The sequence below is a fragment of the Leucoraja erinacea genome, chromosome 14, assembly GCF_028641065.1.
Source record: "Leucoraja erinacea ecotype New England chromosome 14, Leri_hhj_1, whole genome shotgun sequence".
Lineage (NCBI taxonomy): Eukaryota > Metazoa > Chordata > Chondrichthyes > Rajiformes > Rajidae > Leucoraja > Leucoraja erinaceus.
Window position 1 is genome coordinate 48,864,334 of NC_073390.1, and position 12,652 is coordinate 48,876,985.

The 12,652-nt window shown below is 43.2% G+C and overlaps 1 protein-coding gene across 3 annotated transcripts in view; it reads right to left on the reverse strand.

Annotated features, from left to right (window-relative positions):
• Nucleotides 1–12,652, reverse strand: part of gfm1 (G elongation factor, mitochondrial 1) — a 52,332-nt gene that overhangs the window by 29,253 nt on the left and 10,427 nt on the right. For all 3 annotated transcript variants that reach the window (XM_055646378.1, XM_055646377.1, XM_055646379.1), the window contains 4 exons: nucleotides 9,830–9,946; nucleotides 3,612–3,762; nucleotides 1,399–1,553; nucleotides 348–432 (listed from right to left, as the gene is read on the reverse strand). In XM_055646378.1, coding sequence (XP_055502353.1) covers nucleotides 348–432; nucleotides 1,399–1,553; nucleotides 3,612–3,762; nucleotides 9,830–9,946 — 508 coding nt within the window. The remainder of the gene's footprint in view (nucleotides 1–347; nucleotides 433–1,398; nucleotides 1,554–3,611; nucleotides 3,763–9,829; nucleotides 9,947–12,652) is intronic.

A 12,652-nucleotide genomic window follows, 5' to 3' on the forward strand; every position in this document is an offset into this window, starting at 1 on the left:
CAGGTTTGAGGGGCGTTTTCAGGTTTTTTTACACGCACACACAGAGGGTTGTTTGTATAAGGAATGAACTGCCACAGAAAGTTGTAAAGGTAGGTACAATGGCAACGTTTAGTAGATATTTAGACAAGCATGCGGATAGGAAAGAATTAGAAAGGAATGGGTCTCGTTCATAAAAGCTGGTCAGCATGATTGAGTTGGCAAAAATTATTTAAAATTCTGTTGAATATCAATAAAATCTACCAAACCCTGTTATTTCGAGGGCAACCTACAAATTACGAAACACTAATCTATTATCAAGTTTTGGATTTGAATGCATAAAGAAAATAACAATACTATTAATGAATTACCTCTAGTTTGAAGGCCAAACCTACAAATGGCTGTGAATCATCTCTTTTTGAATCCATAAGAACTTTAACTTTATCGTCTGAATCCCTGAAGAAAGAAATGTGCACAATAAGCCATTTTCACTCAGATTTTAGTCAACATGTAAATATCCATGTATCCGAATCTGTTACCATCACTCTACCCAACATCAGCCCCATTTAGCCTTCATCACAGCTATCTGATTAACATTGTGTTTTCATTGTGCACAATGCTCTGCATTTTGAACTCCGAGCTCCATGTGTAAATTCCTTTTGGATTTACCTCTGCTCATCCTCACTTCTCCATCCTTCTACCCCCTCTGAAACAAAACTCTGCATAATAGGAATCTCAATTAGTCATCCCAACTTGCACATGGCATCCATGTTTCAGATTTTATGGCTACAATAAACAATGGGATATATTTCTTGTAGACACAAAAAGCTGGAGTAACTCAGCAGGTCAGGCAGCATCTCTAGAGAAAAGGAATTGACGTTTTGGGTTGAGATCCTTCTTCAGACTGAGAGTCAGGGGAAAGAGAACCAAGAAGGTGATGTATAGAGATATAGAACAAATGAATGAAAGATATGCAAAAAAGTAACAATGATAAAGGAATCAGGCCAATGTTAGCTTTGTGCTGGGGTGTACAATTTGAATTGTACAGTCAATGAGACTTAACAAGACGACTTTAGACAATGAGACTCAACAAGCAGATACTAGCTAGCACTAAAACAATAATCACAACTCTGTCTAAAACCGTACCAATGAATCTAATCAATTCAAACAGAGAAGGAATCTTAACTCAATGAGTATGCAATTGTGCTTGAAAGTCAGTTACATTTCCCTTTTGATGATCTTGTTTTATCCAGATCAATGCTTGCTGTGATAACACAATTATATGTGCCCCTTAATGTTAACGTTTTACCACCAGGCAAAAATGAATATAGAATAAAAAACATAACTGCAGGTTGAATAATTACCATACACATGTTAAAGATGAACGTTTTAAATCGGTAACAAAAAAAGACCCCCACTTACGATTGATTGGCAATGGCAAAGTTTGGGATTTCACTTGGATCTGGTAGATAGTCTAGAGCAGCATCCAAAAGTGGTTGTACACCCTTATTTTTCAAAGCACTTCCAACTAGCACAGGAGAAAATAACCTGCTAATAGTTACTCTCCTTATAGCAGCCTAGAAGTAATTGAGAGAAGAAATAAAAAGAATGAAACACAATGCAGCAACAAGAATAACATTTTCAATGAAAAAATAATTTCAATAGTTGCTTAACTTCCAGCATGTTTGCTTCACTTTTATTTTGAGAAGACTGAACAGTATAAAAAGGATTCCACACAATGAGATCTAAATCTATTGAATGCAACTTTATCATCATCTTATCGCCTTCGAATTATGGAGTCATACAGCATGGAAACAGGCCCTTCTGCCCAATGTACCCATGCTGAACAGCATTTATAACCGAGAAAGACCCATATTCTTGCACTTGGCTCAGATCCCTTTAAATCCCTCCCATCCTCCAACATCTCTCAATGACTTTTCAAAGTTGCCATTGTACCCACCTCAGCAATTCCATTTGGCAGCTCTTTCCATGTACCATCTGTGTGAAAAAGTTGCCCCTCAGACCTCATTAAATCTTTCCTCTCTCTCATCTCAAATTTATGCACTCTAGTTCTGGACCCTGGGGAAAAAAACTGTGATCTTATCTTTGTCTTTCATGATTTTGTATACTTCAAGGTTACCCCCTCAGTCTCCTACACTTCAAGGGAAAAAAACTCCCTGCCTCTCCAGCCTTTCTTTACAACGCAAGCCCTGGTAATATCCTTGCACATCTTTTCTGTACCCTTTCCAGAGCAATGATATTCTTTCAAGCTGGGTGACTTGGACAATACAGAATACTCCAAAGATACTCAAATCCTTTTGCTATGAAAGCTGAAGAAAGCGAATGGTATGTTAGCTTTCATAGCAAAAGGATTTGAGTATAGGAGCAGGGAGGTTCTACTGCAGTTGTACAGGGTCTTGGTGAGACCACATCTGGAGTATGGGGGAAGTCCAGGACAAGGGGTCACAGCTTAAGGATAAGGGGGATATCCTTTAAAACCGAGATGAGAAGAACTTTTTTCACACAGAGAGCGGTGAATCTCTGGAACTCTCTGCCGCAGAGGGTAGTCGAGGCCAGTTCATTGGCTATATTTAAGAGGGAGTTAGATGTGGCCCTTGTGGCTAAGGGGATCAGAGGGTATGGAGAGAAGGCAGGTACGGGATACTGAGTTGGATGATCAGCCATGATCATATTGAATGGTGGTGCAGGCTCGAAGGGCCGAATGGCCTACTCCTGCACCTAATTTCTATGTTTCTAAAGATGATCTCCACTACAGCTTGCACAGTTTTAGCATGGTGTCCCAACTCCTGTACTTAATAGTTTTCCTAATGACGGCAAATGTGCAAAATGCAAAATGCCTTCTTCACCATCTACCTGTGTCACCGCTTTCAGTGAACGGTGTACCTGAACTCCTTTATACCTCCGCTCTATAATACTCTCCAGTGTCTTACATACAGTGCAAGTCCTGCCTTAGTTTGACTTATCAAAATGTATCACCTCACATGTAATTCCATCTGCCATTCCTTGGTCCACTTTTGTACTTGATCCAGATCATGCTGTAAACTTAAATATCCCTCCCCTCTAACCACAATACTACTAATTCTGGTATCATCTGCAAATGTATTAACTATGTTAACTACATGGTCATCCAAACCATAATACAGATGATAAACAACAGTGGACCCACAGCAGATCACTGCAGCACACCACTAGTCACAAGCCTTGAGTCAGCAAAATAACCTCCACACCCACCCTCTGACTTTTCTACCAAGCCAATTTTGAATCCAGTTGGCTGTCTCAAGCTGGATCACCTTTTCCAGATTAGCCGACCATGCAGGACCTCATCACAGGCCTTGTTAAAATCCATAGAGACAACATAGAAGATAGGTGCAGGAGTAGGCCATTCGGCCCTTCAAGCCAACACCGCCATTCAAAATGATCATGACTGTTCATCCAAAATCAGCACCCCGTTCCGGCTTTTCCCCCATATCCTTTAGCCCTAAGAGCTAAATCTAACTCTCTTGAAAACATCCACCACCCTACCCTCATTTCTTCTTCATCAATATCCGCATACAATATGAAACCTGCAAACAGCTGAAGTTTGATATACATATCCTACACAGTTAAAAACTCACCTTTAGATCATCAATTGTAGGAACCTTCTCTTCAAGAAACATTTCTCCAAGCTGCTCATCCACATTGGCTACACACTCAACCAACTCCTGACGCCTGTCTGCAGCCTCTACTCGCAGTTCAGCAGGAATGGCATCATACCTAATATTCTGCCTGTACAAACAACACAAATCAGTCACAATATGCCTTATATTTCATTAGTTGTCAGCGAGTAAAAATATTGCGCACATTGTCAAAAATCTTTACAACCTAAAGTGTAACTAGGTTTCAAACAGAATGACAAACAATCACATCAAAGTATTGAGAATTGCGAAGGTCCTGACCATGACCTTATAAGTGCCATTGGATGTGGAAGCCATGACCAGTGACTGGTTGAAAGTGTAACATATCTGGTTTAAAGAGGATAACATGGGTAAACGAAGGCTGTCCCATTTGACATCAGTAATCTAAAAGTGAAACAGATAAAATTAACTGATTTTATTCAACCGGTAGAGATTTGAAAAATGTATTTTGTACTTTACACGTTCGATGAAGTAAAGGACTCAAATGCAGAGGATGGTATGCAAGTGCATTTTGAAATATTGTTTTCTAAAATATTTCATCGAGGTTTACTGATAATATTCAATACGTTGTAGCAGGGACTCGCAGGAGTCCAGCCACAAACTAGTCGGACATGAGTTGTGTGCGCTGGACGTGTTTAATCTCTCTAATAAAGCTCCCTACCCCTCCAAGGACACGGGCATTGCCCGGCCTTAAATACCAAACCAGGTACCGACCCCGTGACTAGCGCCTCCCACACCAAGACGCCTTGTCACCAGGTGCCGCCACAACGTCCTACAAAAGGGAGAAAAGTGCTAGAAGAGAAATAGCCAATATCTGCTTTTATCATCCGAGATCATCAACAACTCACATCACCCTGGCCATGCTCACATTTTACTCCTACCATTGGGAAGAAGGAACAGGAATCAGAAAACCATGACACTCAGGTTCACGAATGGCTTCTTCCCAACAACAATCAAACTCATGAACACTACAAAACATTTACTTCAAAAATGAACTTCTATGGACTGTGGCTGCACCAAGAACTTCAGAATGTTATTTCTACATGAATAATTGGGACTTGCATGTGTAGTGAACAATAACAAAATAAGTTACGAAGTAAAATGTCTCCAGATATTTCACAGCAGCAAACCAAAAATTGTAACAATAATCAATCATTCCAGTAAGCATGACCAAAAAGAATAAAAAGGAACTGGCTTCACAAATACTCAGAAAGACGAGGATCGATTAACTTCTTCATGAGCAGCACTGCGGTGGAGAAAGTCAACAACCGCGGGCTCATGGATGTATGCATTGCCTGATGATGTCCTGGGCCTACCATATTGTAAGAAATCTCAGAAATGCCTCTACTTCCTCAGAGGTGTGAAGTGATTTGTCATGTTGCTGATAACTTTATTAATGTACAATGGAGAGCATACTCACTGATTGTATCCCGACCTGGTTCGGTAATTTGAATGCTCAAGAGCAAAATGACGCTACAGAAAGTGCTGGACATTGTCTGGTCTATCATAGATAGTGACCTCCCACCATTGAAGGGATCTACAGGACACACTCATCAATAAGGTAGCAAATAGGAACATTCGATACCATCCTAGCCACGCTCTCTTCTCCCTGCTCCCACCGGGAAGAAGGTAAAGAAGCCTAAAGACTATCACTTCCAGGTTCAAGAGCAGCAGCTTCCAATAACCATCAGGTTCTTTGAAGCACCCTGCACAACCCTACCTCAACAACTAACTACTAGAGTTTGCACTCCTACAGTTGCTCAACATAGGTTACACAAAAAAGCTGGAGAAACTCAGCGGGTGCAGCAGCATCTATGGAGCGAAGGAAATAGGCAACGTTTCGGGCCAAAACCCTTCTTCAGACTGAGAAAGGAAAAAGGAGGAGGAGCCCGAAGGCTGGGGGATGGGAGGAGACAGCAGGGGGACTGAGGAAGGGGAGGAGACAGCAAGGACTAACAAAATTGGGAGAATTCGATGTTCATGCCCCCAGGATGCAGACTCCCCAAACGGAATATGAGGTGCTGTTCCTCCAATTTCCGGTGCTGCTCGCTGTGGCCATGGAGGAGACCCAGGACAGAGAGGTCGGAGACGGAGTGGGAGGGGGAGTTGAAGTGCTGAGCCACCGGGAGGTCAGCTTGGTTATTGCGGACCGAGCGGAGGTGTTCGGCGAAACGATCGCCCAACCTCCGCTTGGTCTCACCGATATAGATCTGCTGACATCTAGAGCAGCGGACGCAATAGATGAGGTTGGAAGAGATGCAGGTAAACCTCTGTCGCACCTGGAACGATTGCTTGGGTCCTTGAATGGAGTCGAGGGGGGAGGTAAAGGGACAAGTGTTGCATCTCTTGCGGTTGCAAGGGAAAGTGCCCGGGGAGGGGGTGGTACGAGAGGGAAGGGAAGAATTGACAAGGGAGTTATGGAGGGAGCGGTCTTTGCGGAAGGCAGATATGGGGGGAGATGGGAAGATGTGGCGAGTGGTGGGGTCACGTTGGAGGTGGCGAAACTGACGGAGGATTACTTTTTGTATGTGACGGCTGGTGGGGTGAAAGGTGAGGACTAGGGGGACTCGGCCCTTGTTGCGAGTGGGGGGATGGGGAGAGAGAGCAGTGTTGCGGGGTGTGGAAGAGACCCTGGTGCGAGCCTCATTTATGGTGGAGGAGGGGAACCCCCGTTCCCTGAATAATGAGGACATTTCAGATGTCCTGGTGTGGAACGCCTCATCCGTGGAGCAGATGCGGCGTAGACGGAGGAATTGGGAGTAGGGGATGGAGTCCTTACAGGAAGCAGGGTGGGAAGAAGTGTAGTCCAGATAGCCATGGGAGTCAGTGGGTTTATAGTGTATGTCGGTCAGAAGTCTATCACCTGCAATGGAGATAGTGAGGTCAAGGAATGGTAGGGAAGTGTCGGAAATGGTCCAGGTGTATTTGAGTGCCGGATGGAAATTAGTGGTGAAGTGGATGAAGTCAGTCAGTTGTGTGCGGGTGCAGGAGGTGGCACCAAAGCAGTCGTCGATGTAGCGGAGGTAGAGGTCGGGGATGGGGCCCTGGTATGTATTGAACAAGGATTGCTCGACGTAACCTACAAATAGGCAGGCATAGCTGGGGCCCATGTGTGTGCCCATAGCTACGCCTTGTATTTGGAGGAAATGGGAGGAGTCGTACGTGAAGTTATTGAGGGTAAGGACCAGCTCTGCTAGGCGGAGGAGAGTGTCAGTGGCTGGGTGTAGGTTGCTTCTCTGGTTGAGGAAGAACCGGAGGGCTTTGAGACCATCGTGGTGGGGGATGGAGGTGTAGAGTGACTGGACGTCCATGGTGAAGATGAGGGGGTGAGGGCCTAGAGAATTGAAGGCGCGGAGACGACGGAGAGTGTCTGAGGTGTCTTGAACATAGGTAGGGAGGGATTTAACCAAGGGTGATAGGATGGAATCAAGGTATTTGGAAATGAGTTCGGTGGGGCACGAACAGGCAGAGACAATGGGTCTTCCGGGACAGTCAGGTTTGTGGATTTTAGGGAGAAGGTAAAATCGGGCTGTGCGGGGCTGGGGAACGATGAGGTTGGAGGCTCGGTCGGGTAGGGCATTGGAGTGGATGAAGTCGGTGATGGTGCTGGAGATGGTGGCCTGGTGCTCGTCAGTGGGGTCATGGTCCAGGGGTAAGTAGGAGGAGGTGTCCGAGAGTTGGCGCGTGGCCTCAGCTTTGTAGAGATCGGCGCGCCAGACTACCACGGCACCTCCCTTGTCAGCGGGTTTGATAACCAAATCTGGGTTGTTGTGGAGTGAGTCGATGGCAGAACGTTCATGTGGTGAGAGATTGGAGTGAGACAGGGGAGTGGAGAAGTTGAGGCGGTTGATGTTGTTGCTCAACATACTTTGGTATATGCACCATCATGGCACATTTATTGGTGTTCATGCGTCAAATATGTGCAAAGCTGCAACAAATAATTTCATAGCTCTGGTTCATATCCAGTGCACATTACAAGTAAACATTCTTGAATCTTAAAATGTTCGATGTAGAGGAAAGGAATGAAATGAGCAATCCGCCTCCGGGGAGCAGACTGATTGCTTGCCCTTCTACACCATCAAGCATTCAATAAAACAAAAGTTGGTGACTGTGAAGTAAATTGGATTCAGGTTTGAGATTTTTTTTCCATTTTCCTTCCTTCCTGCCTGACCCAAACCCATCCAATGTTAGAATTAACAATCTGCCTCACTGTATTTGGAATGGATTGAAATAAAAAGGTTGATTCAAGAATATAGAAAATAACAAATTTGAATGTTGTTTAAGTAACCAGGCTGTTACAAAATACTGTTTATTCATAAATTAAATGTAATAAATGAAATTTAATCTTCAACCTTATAACAAATGTAATAGAAGTTATTTGTTCTATATTTCAGTTAATAAGCGGTGACCAATCTCTCTCTATTAGTCCACATGCAAGATACGTTTACTATTAGAACCCCAAGTGCAAATATATCAATTAGGTGATTGGTGTAACTTAGGGGCAGCACAGTGGTAGAGTTGCTGTCTTACAGCACCAGAAAACTGGGTTCGATCCTGACTACGGGTGCTGTCTGTACGGCGTTTGTACATTCTCCCTGTGACCGTGAGGGTTTTCCCCGGGTGCTCGGGTTTCCTCCCACACTCCAAATAAATACAGGTTTGTAGGTTAATTGGCTTCTGTAAATTGTCCCTAGTTGGCAGGCTAGTGCTAGCGTACAGGATGATCGCTGGTCGGCGCAGACTCAGTGGGCCGAAGGGCATGTTGCCTCACTGTATCTCTAAAATCTAAAGCTATCAGCTAGTAAAAGTAAAATCTAAATTTCATGGATTCCACATCCATGAATGGAAAATCTGTTGAAAAGCAACAATGCACAGTCAAACCCAAAATTTGTAACACGTGCAATTTCAAAATGGAATGAAGCTGTTGGACTCGCTTGGCCTGAGCAAATCTCCAGATGACGAGGCTGCATCGCCAGTACTCAAGTTGCTACTGCTGTAACCTCTGTGTATATGAGATGCAAAAATTGGAATCCATACAAAAGTTACCCACTGTGGATAACAGTGTGGGAATGGGAATGCAGCGGAATTGGGAGTAGGGCAGGGGTCGGCAACATTGTTCTGCATAGGGGCCAGGATGCACGTCCGTGAGCGGATGTGTCTATCTTTGGTGTAAACCAGCATCTGCAGTTCCTTCCTACACAACAGACGAAAGCTGTTCTGTCTTGTCCACTCCTTATCGAGGAGTTGCACTGTCCCGAAAATACCACCACCCACCCTGAGGAACATCTCCAGCTTGCAATGGGCACAGTTACAACTGGTTAACAATTGCCCAGGACACATCATCCTGTATTCAATGAGCAAGGACAATGTGTTACTGGAGATTGTTAGCTGCTTCACATATCAGACTCCACAATCATCAGCAAACAGTCTTTTAGTGCTAAAATAAGCATGCACATTACAAAAGCTGTAGATATTATGCCGAGTCTGTGAGTGTGGGCCAACAGCAACCTCATAGAACACCAAAATGAGTTTTCCAAATTCAAATCTCTGCGCAACAAATAAAAACAGGAGGAGTGACAGAGCAGCTTCCACCATCAATGTCTAAAACACGCGCAAAGCATTTTCTCCAAAGTGTTGACTTCATCAACACACATTTATTAGTTATCACTTGCGCAGAATTGGCCAGGTTCATATGAGGGATGAAGTTTGGGTAAGAATTTTGTGTCTATCTAAAGACATTTTATATGGGTGGACGAGACAATAGATCACCACTTGCTCGAAGTCCATAAATCAGCGACGTGGTCAATGGCAAACAAAATAGGAAGGTGGCAGCCACTGAAATGAGGCTGAGCTCCCTTCCAATCAAGACCTTTGAAGACAGACCAGTGGAAGAGAGGAATGGAAAGCGCAGCTGACTGAGACCAGAGAAAACAGAGGCCAGTAAACGTTGCACCTTCTCAGTTCACTGCCTGCTTCCGCAGCGTGTAACACATGACATTTAACATGGGGTTGATCACTAAGGTGGAAATTATCATTCAGCATTCAGTTCCAATGTTAATTTAGAACCACTTTGGGGTTTTTTTGTAAACCAACCTCTGCAGTTCCTCTTTCCCTTTAATATGAAGCACGTCGCCAGAACATATGTATAATATTCTTACCCAAACTGGCCATCAAAGTAAATGGCACGTTCTTCTATTAGATCAATAATGCCCTTCAGGTTTCCTTCCAGACCAATTGGAATTTGAACAAATGCACTATTAAGGTTCAATTTGGATCTGCAAATAGAAAGAAAAATCATTGCTTTAAAATCTTCCTAAAAAAAACCAAATCATGATTCTTTTTGGATGGATTCACTATGGATTTCAAATCTGAAAATGTTCAATGAAAATTAAACAAATACAATGTTACATATCATAACATTTACATATCACTTTTTTTTGCCTTCCATCACAGTGGGGAATGTGGAGGAGTCACTGTGGTGGATGCTTATGTTAAAAAGTGTTTTGTGTGTTCCGTTGCTTTTTATTTGTATGACTGACTTAGCAAATGAAATTCCTCGTATGTTGCAAAACATACTTGGCTAATAAAGTATTATTGTGATTGTGATTGATTGTGATAATCAAGAAAAATAATCCTTCTCTAATGCATGCTAAAATGTAGGAAACATAAATTCAAAAATCATAGAGAGAAGATGGTGTTTGAGATTAGTTTAGTCGTGTATACCGAAACTGTATTTAGTCATGTATGTATGCTGAGGTACAGTGAAAAGCAATTTTTTCCGTATCGTACATCCGTCCACAGCTTTGCCTAACATCGAGGAGCTGGCGGCCTCTGCTAGAGACCGACTTCGGGAGCTCCAATTGAGAGAACCTGCAGGACTTACCATCGTGGAGCTGGCAATCCCTTTGCCAGGGATTGACCTCGGAGCTCCAACTGCGGGAGCCTGCGGACTTAAACATCGTGGAGCTCGCCGTCTCTGGTTAGAGACCGACTTCGAGAGCTCCAGGACGCAACAGCATCGATCGCCTTGACACAGGGGCTTCAATCGCCCCAACGCGGAGGCTTTGATCACCGACTGCGGATGGTTCGACTGCCCCGACCGCGAGAGAATAAAGAGGGAAGAAGTTTAGACTTTATTGCTTTCCATCACAGCGAGGAATGTGGGGAATCCGCTGTGGTGGATGTTTATGTAAAACTTTTCTGTAGTTGTGTGTCTTGTTGCTTTTTTTTTTTTTAGTATGACTGTATGGTAAATTGAGTATCACTGTACCTTAACGGGTACACGTGACAATAAAAGACCTTTGAAATATTTCCAGCCTTCTCACCGTAGCCTAGGTTCTTGCTATTCAGGAGCCTATCTTGGCCTCCACCGCCATCTGTGGCAATGAATTCCACAATGAATAACCTTTAGTGCAAGATAAAGTCCAGTAAAGTCCGATATAAAATTGTCTGAGGGTCTTCAATTAGGTAGATGGCAGGTCAGGACCACTCTCTCGTTGGTGATAATAAGATGGTTCAGATGCCTGATAACAGCCCTTTCCCAACACACATATCTGGTAGGTAAACAGAATGCACACAGAACCAAAATTGGAATAAGATGATTAAGGTGGTCAAACGTGATGATCTGCTGAGTGAAATAAAAGCAAAAATAAAAGAAAATAAAGACACCTGTTTCTTAAGGTTATCTGGTGAATCCTACTGATAGATCTAGGATAAACTGCAAAGATCCAAATGTTTAAATCATCCAGTAATATCTCTATTAATCACTGCATTTTTGGGATAGGTGTTGATGTCACTTGTGCTAATGCACGTCATATTTCCTTCTGAAATATTGGAGTCAGATGTTGTTGACATCTGACTCCAATATTTTTAATGAAAATATCAGACCACATTTTATGAATACAATTTGCTGCAGACCCAATACTGGCTACATTTCAGTTCTGCAGTGCATTATGCAGCAACAGATAGGGATTTTATACAACTCTCTTGGTAATGTTTGCAGATGGATCTCTGATTTATTTATGTCTCGTGATCTGCCATCTAGTGGCAGAAATTTAGACCAAGAAACAAACTGCTGGAGGAACTCAATGGGTTAGATGGCATCTGCAGACAGCGATGGAGTAATGCCATTTTGGACTAGGAAACTGCCTCAAACAAATGAGGGCAAGTATGCTAAACACCTTCTTTACCGCCCTATCTACCTGTGTCGCCACTTTCAGGGAATTAGGTACTTATACCCTCGGTCTCTCTGTTCAATAATACTCTTCAGAGAACTGGGTAAATCCTATCCTGGTTTATTAAAATGCAACACCTCGCACTTATCTAAGTTCAATTCCATCTGCAACTCTTTGGCCACTACTTCCCCAATTCACCTGGATCCTGTTGTTGTTAGGTAATCCACTTCACTGTCTGCTGTGCCACCAATTTTGGTATTATCCGCTAACTTGCTAACCATGTTTTTAACAACACCTTGTTCAGATTGTTGACATAAATGACAAGTAGCAGTGGACCCAGCACTAATCCTCATGGCACATCATTGGTCACAGCAACCCTCCACTACCAATCGCTGACGCCGTAGGATCTAACCTCTGGACTAGCCAACCTTGCAGACATTGACAAGTCTTTGGTGAGGTCTATATAGAGAATGTCTACCACCCTGCTCTCATCAATCCGCCACACAAACCCTAGCGCAACATTACGAATTAATCTTACCTTTCCAAATGCTGATAGATCCTGTCCCTCAGATTTTTCTCCAGTAACTTTCCTACCACTGATATAAGGTTCAACGGCCTATAGTTCAATGGCTTGTCTTCAATGCAGCTTTTCTTCGATAAATGCAAAACATTAGCCATTCTCCAGTCTATCAGCACCTCACCCCATGGCTAAAAATGATACAAATGACTTTACCATTGCAATTACTTTACTAACTTCCCACAATATTCTCAGATGCACTTGATTTGGCCCAATGATTCATCCATCTT